Raw genomic sequence first — 24,409 nt, forward strand, 5'->3', positions numbered from 1 at the left:
TCCCTTTTGGGCAATCACCTGTTTGTTCTTTGTATATATGTATGATTCTGATTCTGTTTGGTTATGCTTTTTGTTTTTTTGTTTTTATTTTTTTTGCTTTTTAGAATCTACATTAAGTGAAATCATATAGTATTTGTCTGTCTCTGTCAGACTTATTTCACTTAGTGTAGCTCCCTCTAGGTCTGTCCAAGTTGTTGAAACTGACAAAATTTCATTCTTTTTATGACTGAGTAATAGTCCATTGTACATACATACCACATCTTCTCTATGCATTTATCTATTGATGAACACTTGAAAATGATATGTGTTCTACTGCTTTGTGATGGAATGTTCTGTACATATTTATTAGGTCCATCTGGTCTAATGTGCTGCTTAATGTTGGTATTTCCTTGTTGATTTTCTCTCTGTATGATCTCTCTATTGAGGTAAGTAGGGTGTGAAAGTCAACTACTATTATAGTATTACCGTCAGTTTCTCCTTTTATGTCTGTTAATATACACTTTATGTATTTAGGTGCTCCCATGTTTGGTGTATATATACTTTTAGTTCTTATATATTATTGGAATGGTCACAATCATCTGCATTGTCCCTCATCTTTCATTACAATCTTTGTTTTATAGTCTACTTTTTCTGATATGAGTAGTACTACCCTGGCTTTCTTTTCACTTGCATTTGAATGAGATACCTTTTTCCATCCCCTACTTTAAATATATGTGTGTGTTTATTTTTTATTTTTTTTAACTTTACAATATTGTATTGGTTTTGCCATACATCAACATGAATCTGCCCTGGGTGTACGTGTTCCCAATCCTGAACCCCCCTCCTAGCTCCCTCCCCATACCATCCCTCTGGGTCATCCCAGTGCACCAGCCCGAAGCATTCTGTATCCTGCATCGAACCTAGACTGGCGGTTCGTTTCTTATATGATATTGTACATGTTTCAATGCCATTCTCCCAAATCATCCCACCCTCTCCCACAGAGTCCAAAAGACTGTTCTATACATCTGTGTCTCTTTTGCTGTCTCACATACAGGGTTATCGTTACCATCTTTCTAAATTCCATATGTATGCATTAGTATACTGTATTGGTGTTTTTCTTTCTGGCTAACTTCAGTCTGTATAATAGGCTCCAGTTTCATCCACCTCATTAGAACTGATTCAAATGTATTCTTTTTAATGGCTGAGTAATACTCCATTGTGTATATGTACCACAGCTTTCTTATCCATTCATCTACTGATGGACATCTAGGTTGTTTCCATGTCCTGGCTATTATAAACAGTGCTGCAATGAACATTGGGGTACACGTGTCTCTTTCAATTCTGGTTTCTTCGGTGTGTATACCCAGCAGTGGGATTGCTGGGTCAAAGACAGTTCTATGTGTATGTTTAGATTCAAGAAGGTCTTTTGTAAGCAGCACATACATAGGTATTCTTTTTGCAATCATTTGGCCACTCTATGTTTTCTGATTGGAAAATTTAGTCCATTTATATGTAAAGTAGTTATTCATAGGTACACCTTATTGTCATTTTGTTAATTGTGTAAGGGTTGTTTTTGTAGTACTTTTTTTCTTTTTTCTGTCTTCCTTTGTGATGACTGTTTATGTGTTATGTTTGGATTCCTTTCTCTGTTTTGTTTTATAGATTGCTGGTTTGTGGTTTACAGACAGCTATTTGTTTATTTATTTAAAGTTGCTGACTTCTTAGTTTGAATGAATACATTTTAACAACCATACATTTTTACTCCATCACATTTACTACTTTTGACATCATATTTTTTGACATCTTTTTGTTTTGTGGATTCTCTAACTACCTATTGTGGCTATAGATGATTTGACTATTGCCTTTTAACCTCCATACTAGCTTTATCACAATAAACTGTGGAAAATTCTGAAAGAGACAGGAATACCAGACCACCTGACCTGCCTTTTGAGAAACCTGTATGCAGCTCAGGAAGCATAGAACTGGACATGGAACAACAGACTGGTTACAAATCAAGAAAGGAGTACATTGAGCCTGAATATTGTCACCCTGCTTATTTAACTTATATGCACAGTACATCATGAGAAATGCTGGGCTGGAGGAAGCACAAGGTGGAATCAAGATTGCCAGGAGAAATATCAATAACCTCAGATATGCAGATGACACACCCCTTATGGCAGAAAGTGAAAAAGAACTAAAGAACCTCTTGATGAAAGTGAAAGAAGAGAGTGAAAAAGTTGGCTTAAAAGTCTACAAGCAATAAATGCTGAAGAGGGTGTGGAGAAAAGGGAACCCTCTTACACTGTTGGTGGGAATGCAAACTAATAGAGTCACTATGGAGAAGAGTGTGGAGATTCCTTAAAAAACTGGAAATAGAATGGTCATATGACCCAGAAATCCCACTGCTGGGCATGCACACTGAGGAAACAAGAATTGAAAGGGACATGTGTCCCCAATGTTCATTGCTGTACTGTTTATAACAGCCAGGACATGGAAATAACCTAGATGTCCATCAGCAGATGAATGGATAAGAAAGCTGTGGTACATATACACAATGGAGTATTACTCAGCCATTAAAAAGAATACATTTGAATCAGTTCTAATGAGGTGGATGAAACTGGAGCCTATTATACAGAGTGAAGTAAGCCAGAAAGAAAAATATCAATACACTATACTAATGCATATATATGGAATTTAGAAAGATGGTAATGATAACCCTATATGTGAGACAGCATTGAATAGCATTGAAACGTGTATATTATCATATGTGAAACAGATTGCCAGTCCAGGTTAAATGCATGAGACAAGGTGCTCAGGGCTGGTGCACTGGGATGACTCAGAAGGATGGGATCAGGAGAGAAGTGTGAGGGGCATTCAGGATGGGGAACACATGTACACCCATGGCTTATTCATGTCAATATATGGTAAAAACCACTACAATATTGTAAAGTAATTAGCCTCCAACTAAAATAAATACATTTTTTTAAGTTTTTTTTTAATTAATTAAAAAACAGAAAAGCTCAACATTCAGAAAACTAAGATCATGGCATCTGGTCCCATCACTTCATGGCAAATAGATGGGGAAACAGTGGAAATAGAGGCTGAATTTATTTTTCTTGGGCTCCAAAATCACTGCAGATGGTGATTGCAGCCATGAAATTAAAAGATGCTTACTCCTTGGAAGGAAAGTTATGACCAACCTAGACAGCATACTAAAAAGCAGAGACATTACTTTGTCAACAAAGGTCCATCTAGTCAAGGCTATGGTTTTTCCAGTGGTCGTGTATGGATGTGAGAGTTGGACTATAAAGAAAGCTGGGTGCTGAAGAATTGATGCTTTTGAACTGTGGTGTTGGAGAAGACTCTTGAGAGTCCCTTGGACTACAAGGAGACCCAACCAGTCCATTCTAAAGGAGATCAGTCCTGGGTGTTCATTGGTAGGACTGATGCTGAAGCTGAAACTCCAATACTTTGGCCACCTGATGCAAAGAGCTGACTCATTTGAAAAGACCCTGATGCTGGGAAATTTGAGGGCAGGAGGAGAAAGGACGACAGAGGATGAGATGGCTGGGTGGTATCACCGACTCAATGGACAAGGGTTTGAGTGAACTCCGGGAGTTGGTGATGGACAGGGAGGCCTTGTGTGCTGTGGTTCATGGGGTCGCAAAGAGTCGGACACGACTGAGCGACTGAACTGAACTAGCTTTCTAAGTAATGGATCTACCTTTCCTGGATGTTTGCCTTTACGAAAGAAGTTTTTCTTTTTGTAATTTCCATATTTCTAGTTTGGGCCTTTTCTTTTCCACTTAGAGAAGTCCCTTAATATTTCTTAGTAAGTTTGATTCCTGGTGCTGAACTGTTTTAGCTTTTGCTTGTCTGTAAAAATTTTTATATTTTCTTCAGATTTGGTTATAAGTATATCTCTTTTGGAACTCTGCATTCAGATGCTTATATCTTTCCTTTTCTCCTTTGCTTTTAGCTTCTCTTCTTTTTACAGCTATTTGTAAGGCCTCCTCAGACAGCTATTTTGCTTTTTTTGCATTTCTTTTCCATGAGAATGGTCTGGATCCCCGTCTCCTGTACAATGTCATGAACCTCCATCCATAGTTCATCAGGCACTCTATCTATCAGATCTAGTCCCTTAAATCTATTTCTCACTTCTACTGTATAATCATAAGGGATTTGATTTAGGTCATACCTGAATGGTCAAGTGGTTTTCCCTACTTTCTTCAATTTCAGTCTGAATTTGGCAATAAGGAGTTCATGATCTGAGCCACAGTCAGCTCCCAGTCTTGTTTTTGCTGACTGTATAGAGCTTCTCCATCTTTGGCTGCAAAGAATATAATCAGTCTGATTTCGGTGTTGACCATCTGGTGATGTCCATGTGTAGAGTCTTCTTTTGTGTTATTGGAAGAGGGTGTTTGCTATGACCAGTGCATTCTCTTGGCAAAACTCTATTAGCCTTTGCCCTGCTTCATTCCATACTCCAAGGCCAAATTTGCCTGTTACTCCAGGTGTTTCCTGACTTCCTACTTTTGCATTCCAGTCCCCTATAATGAAAAGGACATCTTTTTTGGGTGTTAGTTCTAAAAGTTCTTGTAGGTCTTCATAGAACTGTTCAACTTCAGCTTATTCAGTATTACTGGTTGGGGCCTAGGCTTGGATTACTGTGATATTGAATGGTTTGCCTTGGAAACGAAAAGGATCATTCTGTTGTTTTTGAGATTGCATCCAAGTACTGCATTTTGGACTCTTTTGTTGACCGTGATGGCTACTCCATTTCTTCCAAGTGATTCCTGCCCACAGTAGAAGGTATAATGGTCATCTGATTTAAATTCACCCATTCCAGTCCATTGTAGTTCGCTGATTCCTATAATGTCAATGTTCACACTTACCATCTCCTGTTTGATAGCAAGGAAGTATAAGAAAGACTTGCTTAGCGAGCAATACAAAGAAATAGAGGAAAACAACAGAATGGGAAAGACTAGAGATCTCTTCAAGAAAATTAGAGATACCAAGGGAACATTTCATGCAAAGATGAGCTCAATAAAGGACAGAAATGGTATGGACCTAACAGAAGCAGAAGATATTAAGAAGAGGTGGCAAGAATACACAGAAGAACTGTACAAAAAAGAGCTTCTTGACCCAGATAATCACAATGGTGCAATCACTCACCTAGAGCCAGACATCCTGGAGTGTGAGGTTAAGTGGGCCTTAGAAAGCATCACTATGAACAAAGCTAGTGGAGGTGATGAAATTCCGGCTGAGCTATTTCAAATCCTTAAAGATGATGCTGTGAATGTGCTACACTCAATATGCCAGCACATTTGGAAAACTCAGCAGGGGCCACAGGACTGGAAAATGTCAGTTTTCATTCCAATCCCAAAGAAAGGCAATACCAAAGAATGTTCAAACTACCACACAATTGCACTCATCTCACATGCTAGTAAAGTAATGCTCAAAATTCTCCAAGCCAGGCTTCAGCAATACGTGAACCGTGAACTTCCAGATGTTCAAGCTGGTTTTAGAAAAGGCAGAGGAACCAGAGATCAAATGGCCACCATCCACTGGATCATGGAAAAAGCAAGAGAGTTCTATAAAACATCTATTTCTGCTTTATTGACTATGCAAAAGCCTTTGACTATGTGGATCACAATAAACTGTGGAAAATTTTGAAAGAGATGGAAATACCAGACCACCTAACCTGCCTCTTGAGAAACCTATATGCAGGTCAGGAACAGTTAGAACTGGACATGGAACAACAGACTGGTGCTTATTTAACTTCTATGCAGAGTACATCATGAGAAATGCTTGGCTGGAAGAAGCACAAGCTGGAATCAAGATTGCCAGGAGAAATATCAATAACCTCAGATATGCAGATGACACCACCCTTATGACAGAAAGTGAAGAGGAACTAAAAAGCCTCTTGATGAAGGTGAAAGAGGAGACTGAAAAAGTTGGCTTAAAACTCAACATTCAGAAAACAAAGATCATGGCATCTGGTCCCATCACTTCATGGGAAATAGATGGGGAAACAGTGGAAACAGTGTCAGACTTTATTTTGGGAGGCTCCAAAATCACTGCAGATGGTGATTGCAGCCATGAAATTAAAAGATGCTTACTCCTTGGAACGAAAGTTATGACCATCCTAGACAGCATTTTCAAAAGCAGAGACGTTACTTTGCCAACAAAGTTCTGTCTAGTCAAGGCTTGGTTTTTTCCAGTGGTCATGTATGGATGTGAGAGTTGGACTATAAAGAAAGCTGAGCGCTGAGAATTGATGCTTTTGAACTGTGGTGTTGGAGAACACTCTTGAGAGTCCCTTGGAATGCAAGGAAATCCAACCAGTCCATCCTAAAGGAGATCAGTCCTGGATGTTCATTGGAAGGACTGATGCTAAAGCTTAAACTCCAGTACTTTGGCTACCTCATGCAAAGAGTTGACTCAGTGGAAAAGACCCTGATGCTGGGAGGGATTGGGGGCAGGAGGAGAAGGGGATGACAGAGGATGAGATGGCTGGATGGCATCACCGACTCGATGCACATGAGTTTGAGTGAACTCCGGGAGTTGGTGATTGCCAGGAGGCCTTGCATGCTGCGATTCAGGGGGTCACAGAGCGACTGAGCGACTGAAGTGAACTGATGTCTCTTTTACCACTTTAAATATGTTAGGCCACACCCTTTTGCTCTGCAGAACTTCTGCTGAAAAGTCAGCTGATAGCCTTATGGGAGTTCCATGGTATATAGCTTATTGATATCCTCTTGCTGCTTTTAGTATTATCTCTTTATCCTTAATTTTTGACATTTTAATTACAACATTTCCTATTGTCATCCTCTTTAGTGTTAATCCTGTGGGATGCTCTATGATTTCTGGACCTGGAGGTATGTTTCCTTTCCAAGCTTAGGGAAGTCTTGTTATTATGTCTTCAAATATGTTTTCTGAGCCCTTTCTATCTTTTCTTCTGGGACCTCTACAGTATGAATGAAAATATACCTTGATATTGTCCCAGAGATCCCTTAAAATATCTTCATTTTTTTATTCTTTTTTTTTTTTTCCTGCTCAACTTATAGGATTTCTGATACTCTGTCTTCCAGGTCAATGATTCATTCCTCTGTATCACCTAATCTACTGTTGTTTACTTCCAGTGAATTTTTAATTTCAGTTAGTATATTCTTCAGTTTGTTTGGTTCTCTTTTAAATTTTCAAACTGTGTGTTAAACTTCTAGCTCTGTTCATCCATTTTATCCTGGGTTCTTTGAGTATCTTCATGATTAATATCTTGAACTCCTTATCAGGTAGATTTCTTATCTTCACTTTACTTAGTTGTTTTTCTAGGGGTTTATCTTGTCCTTTCATCTGGAACATACAAAGCTCCTAACACTTGGTTCACACAGCAACATACTTGGTTCTCAAAAATGTTTGCTAAGGCAAAGATGACAGTTATTATATGATATGTAAGTACATGAAATTTTATAGGCAAAACTAATATTGATTTATAGAGACATATATAATACAAATATATAATAAAACTCTTCTGCACTCACAGAATTTAGTTCAACTTAGTGGAGAGATAAGATCAGTCTTTAAGTATGTTCAGAATATTCATTGCCAGAGTGGGAGTCTAAAATAGATGCCATGAGTTATGGGCCTATCACAGGAGGATCAGGACCAATAAAGAATTATCAGAGGTGGTGGATAAATGGAGAACAAGAAGGCAAAGTACAAAAATGAACTAAAAAGTGGATTGGAAATGACAATAAGCACATGAATATATGTTCAGCAACATAAGATATCAGGGAGATTAAAGCCACATGAATCACTACTGCATACCTACTAGGATGACCAAAATTTAAAAGAGACTGACAATACCAGTGAATGTAGAGCAAACGGAATTCCTGTATGTTGCTAACAGGAATATAAAGTGGTACAACCACCATAAACATCAAGGTCTTACTCTATAGCACAGGAAATTGTATTCAGTCCAGTTCAGTTGCTCAGTTGTGTCCGACTATTTGCAACCCCATGGACTGCAGCACACCAGGCCTCCCTGTTCATCACCAACTCCTGGAGTTTACTCAAACTCATGTCCACTGAGTCAGTGCTGCCATCCAACCACCTCATCCTCTGTCGTCCCCTTCTCCTCCCGCCTTCAATCTTTCCTAGCATCAGGGCCTTTTCAAATGAGTCATCTCTTCACATCAGGTGGCCAAAGTATTGCAGTTTCAGCTTCAGCATCAATCCTTCCAATAAACATCCAGGACTGATCTCCTTTCAGATGGACTGGTTGGATCTCCCTGTAGTCCAAGGGACTCTCAAGAGTCTTCTCCAACACCACAGTTCAAAAGCAGCAATTCTTCAGCACTCAGCTTTCTTTATAGTGCAACCCTCACATCCATACATGACTACTGAAAAAAGCTTTGACTGTCTAGCTTTGACCTTTGTTGGGAAAGTAGTGTCTCTGCTTTTGAATATGCTATCTAGGTTGGTCATAACTTTTCTTCCAAGGAGTAAGTGTCTTTTAATTGCATGGCTGCAGTCACCATCTGCAGTGATTTTGGAGCCCCCAAAAGTAAAGTCTGTCACTGTTTCCACTGTTTCCCCATCTATTTGCCATAAAGTGATGGGACCAGATGCCATGATCCTGTAATAAACCATAATAGAAAAGAATATGAAAAAGATTATGTACATGTATGTTTAAATGAATCACTTTACTGTAGACCAGAAACTAACACAACATTATAAATTATCTGAACTTCAATAATAAATTAATTAATTAAATGGTACAACCACTTTGGAAAATAGTTTTGTAATTTCTTATGAAGTTAAATATACACTTCCTGTAAGAATGAAGATGTTTGTCCACAAAAATACTTTTACATGAATGTTTATGGCAGCATTATTCATAAACCCCATAGTGAAAACAATACAAATGTCCATAGATGAGTAAAGGATAAACAAATGGAGAATGGCCAAGGGTCTGAGACAACTTTTTGTGTAGATAGAAATATTTTACATCTTAAATGTGATGGTGGCTCCATGGGTGTGTATAGTTGTCACAGGTGTGTATAGTTGTCTTATAAGTGTGTATAGTATGTAGAACTAATACGTAAATTATGTTAGTCTATCAGTTATGCCTGACTCTTTGTGACCCCATGGAGTGTAGCCAACTGTAGGCTTCCAGGCTCCTCTCTATTAAATTCTCCAGGCAAGAAGACTAGAGTGGGTTGCCATTCACCTCTCCAGGGGATCTTCCCAACCCAGGGATTAAACCTGGGTCTGCTGCATTGCAGGCAGATTCTCTACCATTTGAGTGGCCAAGAAAGGTTTGTATGTAAAATTTACCCTAATAAAGTTAATTAAATAAAAGTTAAAAATAAGAAAATTTAAAAATAAGAGAGGAGAGGCAGTCATGAGAGAGTGACAAATGGACAGAAGAGACAGGAAGCAAGGCAGAGGTGAGCAGCAAAGGGCATAAGGTATTATATAAACAGAGATGACAGACTGCGGACTTGGGACCCAGATAGATTCTTGAAAACATTTCCAGTGAAGCCGCGGTTCATCACACCAGTTGTCTTACTACCTCTATCAGTCCTTGCTGATTTTTCTTTTATGCTGGTAATCAGTCTGTTTCCTAAAAACTGACATGGCTTCCTTCTTTCTTCACTAATTCCTATCCCTAAATCAGTTCCTGGAGAAGGCAATGGCACCCCACTCCAGTATTCTTGCCTGGAAAATCCCATGGACAGAGGAGCCTGGTGGGCTGTGGTCCATGGGGTCGCTAAGAGTTGGACACGACTGAGCGACTTCACTTTGACTTTTCACTTTCATGCATTGGAGAAGGAAATGGCAACCCACTCCAGTATTCTTGCCTAGAGAATCCCAGGGATGGGGGAGCCTGGTGGGCTGCTGTCTATGGGGTTGCACAGAGTTGGACACGACTGAAGTGACTTAGCAGCAGCAGCAGCAGCAAATCAGTTCCTATCTTTTCCTTGAAGTTTTCTCTTGACTATTTCTGCCCTAGCTTAACAATTCTTGAGTGAATCTGTATCATGCAGTTAAGACCTTGATTACTCTCTAGCTGTGTTACTTTTACCCACAACTCTTGTGGAAACTGGTGGAAAGATTTCTTGTATTTAAACTTTTGTTACCTCCTTTCCCACATCTCATGCAATGTTCAGGAAAATGTGTCGACATATGACCTTAATTGTCCCCTTCTTTTCATCCTTCCCCTCCAGTTATCCTAGGTGGTTGTTTTTTGCATGAACTAATGCAGTATTATCTTAATTGGCCTCTCTTTTCCACACTTACCCCCTTTTTTCTTATCCAGACAGCAGTCAGATTGATGCCTTTTAAAACTAAACCCAATAATTTTGCTCACTTCCTTAAAATGCTTCTGTGTCTTCCCAGTGCACTAAGAGTAAAATCTGGTCCTGCCCACCTCATTCCTGTCTTTACCATCCACGTTTCTCCTACTCACTGTGCCTCATCAAGGCAAGTCTTCTCCCAGCGCAGGGCCTCTTTACCACTGCTCCCTCCTAGAATCCATTTCTTCCAGTCCTTTCTGTGGCTTCTCATGCTTCAAAGTTCAACTGGAATGCCATTCCTCTGAGGCCTCTGCAAAGAGGTGTCCACCTCCCCAGCAGCAGAAGTATTTTCTATCAGGTAACTGTATTTAATTCTTTGCAGGGAACTCAGCACATCCACGGAGAAGGCAATGGCACCCCACTCCAGTACTCTTGCCTGGAAAAACCCATGGGCGGAGAGGCCTGGTAGGCTGCAGTCCATGGGGTCGCTAAGAGTCGGACACGACTGAGCGACTTCTCTTTCAATTTTTACTTGCATGCACTGGAGAATGAAATGGCAACCCACTCCAGTGTTCTTGCCTGGAGAATCCCAGGGACGGGGGAGCCTGGTGGACTGCCATCTCTGGGGTCGCACAGAGTCGGACACGACTGAGATGGCTTAGCAGCAGCAGCAGCAGCACATCCAAAATCTACCTTGATTATGTATTTCTTTAATGGTTTACTGTTCATATCCTCTCATCAGTTAATAACCAGCAGGAAGACAGAGGTCTTTTCTGTCTTGTCATTATATTCCCGCAACACCTTTCATGGGTCTTGGCTTATTAACTATACTTATTGACTATATTACTTATTGACTATATTACTATTGACTATATAATAAGTAATCATTGACTGAATGAATGAGAATATAATTAATAGGCAAATAATAACCACTCAGTGGTTTTTTCCTGAATTTCCTTTTCCTAAAGTTTTTTTTTTTTTTTGGCTTAATTTTTACAGGTACTTCTATTGTGACTGTAAAAGCTTTTGCTCCAGACTCAATTCGGGACAGCACTAAATACTCAGTTTTTAGTGGAAATGAAGATGGAGTTTTTTCCTTGTGTTCTAAATCAGGTAACCCTTCTCTATGCTTTATTTTCTGCTCCACTTAATGTTACTAGTAAGGCATGCATCTGCAAAGAAAATTCAAGATTGGAAAGGTAGAAATTGTTAGATGTAAATAATTTCAAAGTTAAACAACAAAGCATTTTTATGGTAGCTGATGAGATACCAGAAAATATTTGTTTATGTGTATTCTCTAAAAATTCTATTCCTCACATTTCCAAGTTAAGCAGTATCTGTCCTACCCTACCTGTTATTTGGTGATAAATTGGTTTCTACTTATAATTTACCTATCCATTTGGGAAAATTGGGAATGTAATAGGGAGATCAGTGAGAATGGGGTTGAACTGAAAATAAGCACACATGTCTAGCCTTAGGAAATTTTCAGCAGAGATTCTTCTAATTCGCCACTTAATGTCAACAGTGCAACAAAAAAGGAAAGCTGGAAAGGTTTTTATGTGGTGGTAAAGAAATTACTTCCAAATACAGCATGTATTAAATTTAGCTTTAATAAGACCATTATTGTGCCTTAAATGAATACCAATTGATTATTTGAAACATTCTTTTTTTAATCTAACAGCTATGTCATAGATATGTATCTACTGCTTCGTTGTCAAACCTCCAGAAGAATGTTTTTAATAATTTCTGTATTACCATACAACTGCCTTATTTAATCCATACTGTGTACACATGGGAAGAATTGAGAGGGGGGTCATTTCTTAAGCAAAAGCCTTCTCCTTCAGGGTAGTGTTACTTTTTTTTATACATTCAGCCTTTGCTCAGCAAACTCTCTGATGTAGCTTGCAGGAAGTCTTCATCTCTTCACCCCATCATGTGTTTAGCGAACGGTTCAGGAAGCCTACTGGCAAGAAGGCCATTTGCGAACACCACCAAAACTTTTTACCCCACCAGTCATTAAGTCTCTAGCAGTCTGATGTCTGAGGGTTCTAGGAAAGGAGCTGAGATTAGAACGTTTAGGGAGAAGATAAATATGAGTTTGCACATTTTCCCAGGTCACCCAAATCCTTTTGCCCCATCACCCCTAACATGACCCAGGCTGGCCTTATTTTCTCTAGTCTCTCATTAAAATGAAGACAGAACACACCTAAGGGTTAGTTCAAAGTGGTCATCTACAGAAAACTCTCTAGTTTTAGTTAAATAGTGATTGACTTAAGTTGAAATGTATTTCAAAATTTTATTTTGTCAGACACGACTGAAGTGACTTAGCAGCAGCAGCAGCACCAGCTATAAGCTGTTATGTTGAGAGATATGCAACTGTTTAATAAACAACAGTAAAATAAAAGGCCACATCTTTACCACCCATCTCCAAATAAGAGACCTCACTGAACCTCAAGAAGCCCCTGTGTGCCCCTTCCCTCTCATAGCTGTCTTATTTCACCCCAGACATAATCGGTAAATCAGTACTCTCTGGTATTGAACACTACCTTTTTTTTTTTTTTTCATTATAATTTCCCCATTATGTTTGAATCCTTAAACAGTGCATTTTTTTATTTACTTTGACTTAAACAGCATAATAGAATCACACTGAATAACTCTTCTGTGAATTGCTTTTTGCTCAACATTTTTACATGATGTGTAGTACAGAAGCTATTAAAGAATAATAGCAAAGAATGATATGTACCTGCTGCCAAGGTTACAAAATAGAACACTGTCATTATCACTCTTGTTCCCTTTGGGCCATTTTTTGATTGCATCTTTTCTCTCCACTGCTCCAGGCTGATAAATGCCCAGACTTCAGGTATAACTATTTCCTTGTGAATATACTAAATGCATTCCTACAAACAGAAATTTAGTAGAAGCATTGGGTTTGCTTTGAATTTACCTAAATGGATTAAAAAAATACCCTAAGTATTTATTGATATTGGGCTTCCCAGGTGGCACTAGTGGTAAACAACCCATCTGCCAATGCAGGTAGACATTGAAGACATGAGTTTGATCCCTGAATTGGGAAGATCCCATGGAGGAGTGCACAACAACCCATTACAGTATTCTTGCCTAGAGAATTTTATGGACAAAGGAGCCTGGCAGGATGCAGTCCATAGCATTGCACAGAATCGGACATGCATGCATTCTATTGATAGGTTTTTTAAATTCAGAGTTAGAATCATCCATGCTAAAGTGTGTTGCTGGCATTCTTTTATTCTTTTATTTTCTTGTATTCTATTCTTTTATTTTCATTGCTTTATGATATGCTATTGTAAATCTATATCACAAGTTATTTATCCATCTGCTGTTGATGAGCAGTGAGGTTTCCTTGTCTGGGGATATAATGAACAATCTCATACATGTGTCTTCTGGTGCACAAGTAAAGAGTTCTTTAAGCCCTGAAGTGTAGGCTGGACAAATAGCTCAGAGGTTGCCTATGTTCAGCTGTACAGATGGTGCCAACTTGTGTTATGAAGTAGTTCCCCCATTATATTCTACCAGCATCCAATGAGAGCTGTCTCTGTTTACTTCCTCTTGCCAAGCTGGTGGGTGTGGAATATTATCCCACTGTGGTTTTAACTTAGATTTTCTTTCTACTAGTGAGTTTGGGCATGTTTTCATAGTTTATTGAGAATTTCTATTTTCTTCTATATGACATGCATATTGATATTTTTGCCTATTTTTCTTCAAGATTGTGTTTTTCTTTCTGAAATGTAAAGACTTTAAATATATTTTATTATTATTCATCCTTTGGTTTTGTTACAAATTTTTTTTTTTATAATTTATGGTCTATCTTTCACTCTCTTAATGACATGTTTTGATTTTAATGTTGTTATTGGTTGGTTGCTAAGTTGTGTCCAACTCTTTCAAGACCCCAAGGACTTGTAGCCTGCCAGGCTTCTCTGTCCATGGGATTTCCCAAGCAAGAATACTAGAATGGGTTGCCATTTCCTTTTCCAGGGGATCTTCCTGACCCTGGGATTGAGCCTGTATCTCCTGCATTGGCAAGTGAATTCTTTACCACTGAGCCACCAGGGAAGATCAATTTTAGAATGAATCAATCTTTTACTTTTTGGTTTGCCTTTTTAATATGTTGTTTATGATATTCTTCCCTTCCTTGAGATCGTGAAATTTTTCTTACATTGTCTTTTAAACATTTTATAGTCTTCCTAAGTTCCATATTTTCATCTTTAGTGCATCTAGTGCATTGATTTTTGTGTTTTACGTGAGTTATGAATAGCCATTTCTTTTTTCCTACCCTTTCTTTTTCTTCCCTTTCCTTTCTTTTTTTTCTTAAAACCATGATTGCCTGTTATTCTAATGACAATAGCCTTCTCCTGTGATCTGCAGTACCACCATGATCATATGTGTATATATCATGTTTCCATGACTTTTCCATGCATCTCTTTGTCTATCCAAACACCAGCACCACACTCTCTTAATTACCTTGGCTTTGTAAGTCTTCATATTAGGGAAGCAGCACTCCCTGCCTCAATATTTACCGCATCCTCATGTTCTGCCTCAAATAACAATAAATTGGCTGTTATTGGTCATTTGCTCTAACATAAAACATTGTATCCACTTGTTAAGTTTTACAGACACACACACACGCACGCACACACACACACCACACACACATGTCTACTGGGATTGTTTTTCTACAAAAAGGAGATTTATTCATGAATATTGCAGTAATATACAGCTCATCACATCTTCATTAATGTAACCCACATAACTATGGCATGCATATTTTATTTCAGGTGAAAACTCACCCAAATTAATGAGAAAAATGTCAAAAAAAATCATATAGCTTCAATCTAGAATTTAGTCATCAGGCCAAAACATCTTCCTTTTAAATCTTGCAAAGTTTATATAACTATGCATTGTAGGTAACAATCATCTAGTAAAATTTTTCCTATTTGATGATTTTTCTTTTTTAATTGTTCTAAGAATATCTAACATTAAATCTTCTCTCTTAACAAATTTTAAGTGTACAAAACTGTATGTTAACTATAGGCACACCATTGTGCAGCAGATCTCTAAAACATATTCATCTTGCATAACTGAAACTTCATTTCCCACTAAACAGCAACCCCATTTCACCCTGCCCTGCCTCTGGTAATCACCATTCTACTCTCTGCTTCTGAGTTTTCTATTTTAGATCTGTCACATAAGTGGAATCAAGCAATATTTCTCTTTCTATGGCTGGTTTATTTCACTAAATGTAGTGTCCTCAAGGTTCGTCTATGTTGTTATATGGCAGGATATTATTTGTTAAGGCTGAATAATCTACCATTATATGAATATATCATATTTTCTTTATCCATTCATCTATTGATGGATATTTAGTTTGTTGGAATTTTTACTGGAATTGTATTAACCTGCAAATAAAAGTGATTGTCTGAGAAGGCTTTATAAATAGTTCAGGAAAGAAGAGGAGCATAAAGCAAGAGAGAAAGGGAAAGATATACCCAGCTGAATACAGAGTTCCAGAGAATAGCAAGGAGAGATAAGAAGGCCTTTTTCAGTGAACAATGCAAAAAGAAGAAGAACACAATTGAATGAGAAAGACTAGAGATTTCTTCAAGAAAACTGGAGATATCAAGAGAACATTTCATGTAAGGATGGGCACAATAAGGACAGAATTTGTAAAGACCTAACAGAAGGAGAAGAGATTAAGAAAAACACAGAAAAACTATACAAAGAAAGGTCTTAATGACCCAGATAACCATGACAGTGAAGCTGCTCACCTAGAACCAGACATCCTGGAGTGTGAAGTCAAGTAGACCTTAGGAAGCATCACTACAAACAAAGCTAGTGGAGGTGATGAAATTCCAGCTGAGCTATGTAAAATCCTAAAAGATGATGCTGTTAAAGTGCTGTACTCAATATGCCAGCAAATTTGGAAAACTCAGCAGTAGCCACAGAACTGGAAAATGTCAGTTTTCATTCCAATCCCATAGAGAAGCAATGCCAAAGAATGTTCAAACTACTGTACAATTGGGCTCATTTCACATGCTAGCTAGGTTATGCTCAAAATCCTTCAAACTAAGCTTCAGCAGTATGTGAACTGAGAACTTACAGATGGACAAGCTGGGTTTCAAGAAGGCAGAGGAACCATAGATCAAATTGCCAACAATCTTTGGATCATAGAGAAAGCAAGAGAGTTTCAGGAAAAAACATCTACTTTTGCTGCTTTCACTACACTAAAGGCTTTGACTATATGGATCACAGCAGAGCATGGAAAATTCTTGAAGAGATGGGAGTGACCAAACCACCTTACCTGTCTCCTAAGAAACCTATATGCAGGTCAAGGAGAAACAGTTAGAATTGGACATGGAACAATGGACATTTGAACAATGGTTCAAAATTGGGAAAGGAGTAAGACAAGGCTGTATATTGTCACCCTGTGTATTTAACTTCTATGCATAGTACATCATGTGGAATGTCAGGCTGCATGAATCACAAGCTGGAATCAAGATTGCCAGGAGAAATATTAACAACCCCAGATATGCAGGTGATACCTCTGTAATGGTAGAAAGTAAAGAGGAACTAAGAGCCTCTTGATGAGAGTGAAAGAAGAGAGTTAAAAAGCTGGCTTGAAACTCAACATTAAAAAAAAAAAAGATCATGGCATCTGGTCCCGTTACTTCATGACAAACAGAAAAGAAAAAGTGGAAATAGTGACAGATTTTACTTTCTTGGGCTCCAAAATTACTGCAGACAGTGGCTGAAGCCATGAAATTAAAAGACAAGGATAAAAGTTATCCTTGGAAGGATAGCTATGAGAAAACTAGACAGCATGTTAAAAAGCAGAGACATTGTTTTGCTGACAAAGGCCTGTATAGTCAAAGTTATGATTTTTCCAATAGTCATGTACAGATGTGAGAGTTGGATCATAAAGAAAGGTGAGCACAAAAGAATTGATGTTTTCAAATTGTGTTGCTGTAGAAGACTCTTTAGAGTCCCTTGGACTGAAGAAGATCAAACCAGTCAATCCTAAGGAAATCATCCCTGAATATTCATTGGAAGAACTGATACTGAAGCTCCAATACTTTGGCCACCTGATGCAAAGAACCAATTCACTGCCAAAAACCCTGATACTGGGAAAGAATGAAGGCAAAAGGAAAAAGGGGTGGCAGAGGATGAGATGATCAAAACAGCATCATTGACTCAATGGACAGGAATTTGTGCAAGCTCCAAGAGATAATGTAGGACAGAGGAACCTGGCATGCTGCAGTCATGGGGTTGCAAAGAGCTGGGCATGACTTAGTGACTGAGCAACAGCAACAACATATTAGTTTGGGGAAAAATGTGTATCTTTACAGTATTATCTTCTAATCCAAGATTGATATGGAAATTCGTACCATTTTTTTTCTTTAATAATTTTAATAGTATTATTTTTCTGCAGCATATGTCTTGCTAAATTTAGCCTAAATATTTTATACTTTTTCTTGCTGAGGTAAATGAAATACGCTTCTTTCTGGTGGTATAGCTTTGTTTACTTGAAATTAGCTTTTATATTTTGATTTCATATCTAGAAAACTTGTAAACTCTTACTGATTCTGCTATTTTTCTGTACATTTGACATATACAATCATCTGGAAATGACGATTTTCCCATGTTGGAAGTTATGTAGGTTTTTCTCTTCTTTTATTGGTTAGCCTAGTTATTTTGACAGGTATAATTAAAACCTGTGTGCATCCTCAGTTGCTCAGTTATGTTCAACTCTCTGCAACCCTTTGGACTGTAATCTGCCACACCCCTCTGTCCATAGGATTTTCCAGGCAAGAATATTGGAGTAACTTACCATGTCCTCCTCCAGAGGATCTTCCTGACCCAGGGATCAAACAACCATCAGGGAAGCCCCAATTAAAGTCTAACATTAATCAATATCTTGCTCTTAAATACCTGTGATTTAGAATTCTTTATCTCCTAATATCTGCTTTTGCAATTTGTAAGGTTTTCTTGACCACAAATTTAGGTCTTTCAAATTAGGCATTATTAATGTTTTAAAATGGATTCATCTGCTTGTTTTCTACTTTCTTTCCTATTAGTAAGTATTCTTTCTTACATCTCAGACTTAACTTAGAATAATTTTATTTCGACTCAAAGTACATCCTTTAATGAGAAGCTGTTGCAATGAACTTTCCCAGATTTTGTTTATTTAAAAATGTCTTTATTCAGTTCTTGTTTTTAAGAGATATTTTTGCTTGGCTCAGAATTTCAGGCTCACAGTTATTTTCTCTTTATTTAAGACATTGCTCTCTGTCTTCTGGTTTCCAGTTGTATTAATAAGTCAGCTGTTGATATAAATATCATTTATTTATATCTTTCTTTGGAACTTTAGTTAGACAAATATTGGGACCATATTACTGTCTCTTACATCCTTTTCCATATTTTTCATTTCTATATGCCTCTTCTCTTCAGCCTAAGGTAGTACACTTTTCATTTCTATAAGTTTTCTTTAATTATATTTCAACTTCTGGTATTTTAAATAAGTAATCTCTTGTTCCTTGCTCTTGTTTTCAACCTTCTTTTAATATATTTTAATATATTGAATATAATATTACATATTATATGTCCAATAGCTTCTGCATTTAAGGTTTTGAAAATTTGTTCTGCTACCTCTGAATTTGCTGGCTGACATTCATGGTGCCCTGCTTCTCTGTGATTTTGGGGCTTGCTAACTATAGACTACACATTGTTGTGGAAATTTTTTATTTGAGGATTTTTTGATGCCCTTTAATACACACACACACAATTTATCAAGCATTTTAGTTGCTTTTATCATGCAGGTTATTCCAATATATAGTTTACCATAATTTTGTCAAGAAATATTTCTAAGGGTCTTAAATTATGATATGACATTCATCGTTCATGCCACCTTTGCCACGTAACCATTAAACTTGTGTCGAAAGGCATTTAATGTAGCTTTTACCAATGTATGTATTTCAAAACCTATGCCAAAGTAGAAAACTGGTATGTATGATAAATCAGTAAACTTGATCTCTCATGTTATATTCACTTTTCTTCCGGGTAAAAGTGTGAGAAAATCATTTTATTAGTTATTGGTTTGGTAAGTTATGATTAGTTGGCTCTCTGGTGAGAACTGTTTTCTGCCCAATTGTGCCTGAGTGTGCCCTGTGCCACAGTCACAAACCAAAGTTTACTTTTGCATCTAAACTTGGTGTCACTGTGACTTAAAAATATCTACTACTCACTGTTTAAACCGGAAGGAATTTTGCAGTTTGACTAACATTGTGCATGTAAATAACAAGTGGTAGTTTTCATTCTATTATTTGCTGCTGCTGCTGCTAAGTCGCGTCAGTCGTGTCCGACTCTGTGCGACCCCATAGACGGCAGCCCACCAGGCTCCCCCATCCCTGAGATTCTCCAGGCAAGAACACTGGAGTGGGTTACCATTTCCTTCTCCAATGCACAAAAGTGAAAAGCGAAAGTGAAGTCGCTCAGTCGTGTCCGACTCCTAGCGACCCCATACTGACATAAAACAAAGTGATCAAACTTCCAGTGTTTCAAGGATGTAGCTTTAGAGGAGAGAGTTTAAAAGCTTTGGGATAACATAAATATTTATCACATTCTACTTTGGGCGTATGCTTATGCATGTACACAGTTTGTAATTGACTGAAGTAACCCGATTATGCTATCTAGCATTGAGTATTAGAAAAATCTTAATATCATTTTGATGTGTATGTTATAACTTGGATAAAAGCTATGCGTGTCCATATATCAGAAGAAAAGTATTGCTGCAATTTTCTTCTCAAGTTATTAAATATATAACTGGCACACTAACATGTAAGAATGAGCAAAAAGTTGATATTTGTGAGCCTCTTACTCAAAAGAAAGCATGGACTTCTGCCCCTACTATTAGACAGAACCCAGTAGTACTTTCATCTCCTTGGTGACAGTAGATCCCAGACATCTCTAAGAAAAAATATACATCAATCATCCAAGGCAAATCGGGTATCTGGTAGGTATGCCTGCCTTGAATCGTCTCACAGACTGGTTATTGTCTTTTCTATTTGCACAGCTTTCACAGCATGTGCCAATTATTATGCCAAAAATAAAAACCAAGCAAGGAAAGCATTAGAACTACAGATTCATTCCAAGTGCAAAATTCCAATTATCAAGCCTAAACACAACCCTTTTATTAAAAAAAGAAAATCTACTTTGATCTGCACTATGATTGGCACACTTTCTACTAAGTGACACTGGCAATTAAGTGTTGTGTTTCAATTTTATTTTTCTTTACTAATAGTAACAGAACACGATAGCAGGCTGAATGCCCTGTTTGGTGGAGACAGAGTTCCAGATGAGAGCCTTGAACCAACGTCAACTGGGGCCCCTCTCTCATTTAGAGGTGTGGGCTCAGCCCTTGTTCCATAGAGACTTCTGAAAGCTATCTTCTTTCATTACCAGCTCATCAAAAAATGCATCTTAATAATTTTTCAGCTGCCTATCATTAAATCTACTCTGAATTTTCTATCAGGGATTTTGGTAACATCAGTCTGTGGTTGGTAAAAGTAATTTAGCTTTCTAAAATTGATAACTGAATCTGATGACAATAAAAGTGAATTTATGAATTTTAAAATTTGGTATTGTAGTCAGTTTTTCATATAGAATATAAGTATTTGTTTTCTTAGTAATAGAATAGAAGCAATAAATTACCTCCCACAATGCCCAGTGCTAGAGTTAGACTTTTTAGAAAAGGCTATGATAACTATTTGGAGGAGGGCATGGCAACCCACTGCAGTATTCTTGCCTGGAGAATCCCCATGGTCAGAGAAGCCTGGCGGGCTGCAGTCCATAGGGTCACAAAGAGTCAGACACGTCTGAAGTGAGTTAGTACGCACGAATGCATGATTACCATTAGCACCCAGGTAGGTACATGATAGCCTCAAGTTTCCTTGGCCAATTCTGGTTCTCTAGGGAAACTGGATCAGATAGATCAGAACTGTGACTCTAGGCCATATTTCCAGAAACTATACAGATTATTTCACCAGGAGACCAAATTTGTAATAACTCATGCTATTAAATGTTCTCCTTCTAAATTCAGAGCATATGTAGGTATTAAATCTGTATCTGATGGTGGAGGGGGTGAGAGACATGGGAGGACACTGGACTCACACATGCACCAAGTTACTCTCTAAGCAACCTTTGGGGCCATCCTTCAGAGCCCTGTTTTACAGAAGGTGAGCCTCTGCTCGACAGAACCTGAGTTACTTCCTACCAGTCACAAGCTTAGTATTGGGGAAGCCAGGTACTTTACCTAAGTAAAGTATCCGGGACTAGGATTTGTGCTTTGTTTCAGGTATCTCAAACTTCAAATCAGTACCCATTTAAGCAAATTCCATTTGATGAAACTTCTGACAGCGAGAGCTGAGTAAATCATGACAGTGGAGTAATAATAACAGTAAATTCAGTAAGAAATTTAATTGTAAAGGGGAAGAAATAAAACAGAGTAGAAATTTGAGAAGGAAATTACGTCAGGAGAGGAAGTTTCTTAATCCAGGGGAAAACCTGTGCAGGGCACAACCCCCAAGGCTCAGTTTCCCTCACCTGGTTCTACTTGTTGCCTCAGGTTGGAACAGATATTATCAGGTGCATCTGTGTGCCAGATCCTGAGCTGGGCATTGGGAAGAGGATGGTGTAAGAGGTAACCGTGCTCACCTTGGTGAATCTTCTAGGAAACCAAGGGGAGTAACTCGGCAGAAACAGGTGAACAAAGACTCTGCAGGCACTTTGGGAGAGACTGTATGTTAGAGACATATGTGGTGATGGTATAGGCTGGAAAGAGGATCCACAGAAGTGGGGACAATCCCAGATGGATGGAAAAGCCTACAGGGAAATTCTAAAATGTGTTTGAGAAGCAGAACATGTGTGAGTGTTAGCATCAGAGCAGAGAGCAAAGGGGAGAAAGAGATTAATGAGATTTCTCAGGTGGGAGGGTCTGAAGCAAGTGGTCCTGGGGAGGCTAAAATGCTGAGCTTCATCATAATTGTTGTGGAAGCCAATCAGGGGCTTTAAAGATAGTCACAGTGCCTTTTTAAAATTATTTAATTCAGAATAGGAACTGGATGAGTGCAGTGGCCAGTAAGTGGGCTAATGCAGGGGACAAGGTGGAAATGCTTGTTGCTTGGAGGAGGGCAGCAGCAGGGAGAGGGTGAATCCAGAGATGTCTGACTGCAAAGAACGGCAATGGGCTAAATACAGAGACTGAAGGATGACTTAAGACAGAATGCTCAGATCTCAGATGTTTCATGGTTTCTTTCCCTCCTACATGTTTGAACTGTGTAAATGTCTGCCTCTTCTCACCTTTTTTCACAATGACCCCAGACACTAGGAAAGGGGGTTCCAGCCAGTGGGAGGCATTGAAGAGGAGGAGAGCATGTGAGCATCAAAGATAAAATCATTTTCTATTCTTTCTTTTTTTTTCCTCTCTGGAAATAAAAATAGGAGAAGTCACTGTGAAAGAACCCAAGTTTCTTGATTTTGAAGTCAGAAAAGAAGTTCAACTCATCGTTTTAGCTGAAAGTAGGGGGCATAGAGCCTACAGCAAAGTAGGAGTCTTTATCCAAGATCTGAACGATCATCCACCACACTTTGAGCAAAGCGTTTACCAGGTATCAGTGTCTGAGGGCCAGTTCTACAATCATCACATTGTACAGGTAATAGAAACATGTTTTATATGTGTGTGTGTGAATTTTTATCAGTGTGCATCCAAATACCTAAAGACCTTTTCCAGGACATTAATTGTCATTGTTTCCTTGGCGTATGCATTACATGATGTACTGGATGGAACCTTAGGTTGAAGGAAGTCTGGAGTTTCTGAGTTCACTACCCTTACTCCCTTCTTTCTGTGCTCAGAACCCCCTGCCAATGCAGGAGATGCGGGAAATATAGATTCATTTCCTGGGTAGGGAAGTTCCCCTGGAGGAGGAAATGGCAACCTACTCCAGTATCCTTGACTGGAGAATCCCATGGACAGAAGAGTCTAGGCGGCTACGGTGCATAGGGTCGCAAAGAGTTGGGTATAACTGAGCATCTTAGCATGCATACACATGCATGTAGCACCCACCTGCTCTTTCTAGGGACCCTGTTGGAGATCAGCAGGGAGTCTAGATGGGCACAAAAAGCAGCTCACCTTCTAAGTGTGTACAGTTTAGTGGAGAAGTCAGAAGTATACAATTTAAATTTCTAATGTGATAATAGAAAAGCATATATTGAATGTTGTGCAAGCTAAGAGGAAACACAGACAGGTCCCAATGTTTGCACTTGGTCTTAAAGGGTGAGCAGGCATTTCCCAAGTGGAGCTGTAGCCAGACATGTGCAGAATGAGGTACAGACACATGGGAAGACCCCCTGGGCTTGGGACCTTCAGGTGTCTCACGTGAAAGGCACATATCCACTGTTTTCAAGCCCAGCCCCATCTCGGGAGAAAGCCCCATGGCCTGAAAGAGACAGCCTGTTCACATGGCAGTCTTCTTGCTCAAGCTCCAAACCCACCCGCCCTTGCTAGACTATCCCTGCTTCAGGACTGCTGCACGTCTTCCTCTTTCCATTCATGATTGAACTGATGGTTTGAGTTCAAGAATCTGGGCATTAGGACACCTACAGGCTCTTGGGAATCTGCACAGAGAATGTGTATAAACCCCCTTCCTGACAGTTGGTGGCTGAGCGGGACATTCTTTTCACCTCTATAACCCATGACCCAGCATCTCATGACTCTCTCTCTGGTGCAGATGGGGCCAGGGGTATAGGTGATCCCCTAGGTTTCCATGCAGCACCTTCACCTGGATATGTACGCAGGCCGTTCTTGATCCCTGCCTGGTCCAGATGCCGTCTGCCCTCTGAAGATGCAGACAAGACCAGCAGAGGCTCAGCTGTCTTGGAGTTTTAGCTCTGTGCTCTTCCCTTGGTCCAGGATCCCCGGGATTTCCTACATTATTTTCGCAGATTTAGCCTAATTGCTCCAGGTTCCAGCATGGTCCAGAATTGTTGGGCCTTTACTCTGGCTTCAGCCAGGACTGAGATGCTTAAGAGGAAGGTAAGGAGTA

The 24,409-nt window shown here is 38.9% G+C and overlaps 1 protein-coding gene across 1 annotated transcript in view; it reads left to right on the forward strand.

Annotated features, from left to right (window-relative positions):
• DCHS2 (dachsous cadherin-related 2) overlaps nt 1–24,409 on the forward strand; it is a 344,197-nt gene that overhangs the window by 285,935 nt on the left and 33,853 nt on the right. Inside the window, exons 14-15 of the mRNA XM_068990276.1 lie at nt 11,283–11,396; nt 22,809–23,020. Of these exons, the coding sequence (XP_068846377.1) occupies nt 11,283–11,396; nt 22,809–23,020 (326 nt within the window). The remainder of the gene's footprint in view (nt 1–11,282; nt 11,397–22,808; nt 23,021–24,409) is intronic.

The sequence above is a fragment of the Capricornis sumatraensis genome, chromosome 17 (genome assembly GCF_032405125.1).
Source record: "Capricornis sumatraensis isolate serow.1 chromosome 17, serow.2, whole genome shotgun sequence".
NCBI classification, from domain to species: domain Eukaryota; kingdom Metazoa; phylum Chordata; class Mammalia; order Artiodactyla; family Bovidae; genus Capricornis; species Capricornis sumatraensis.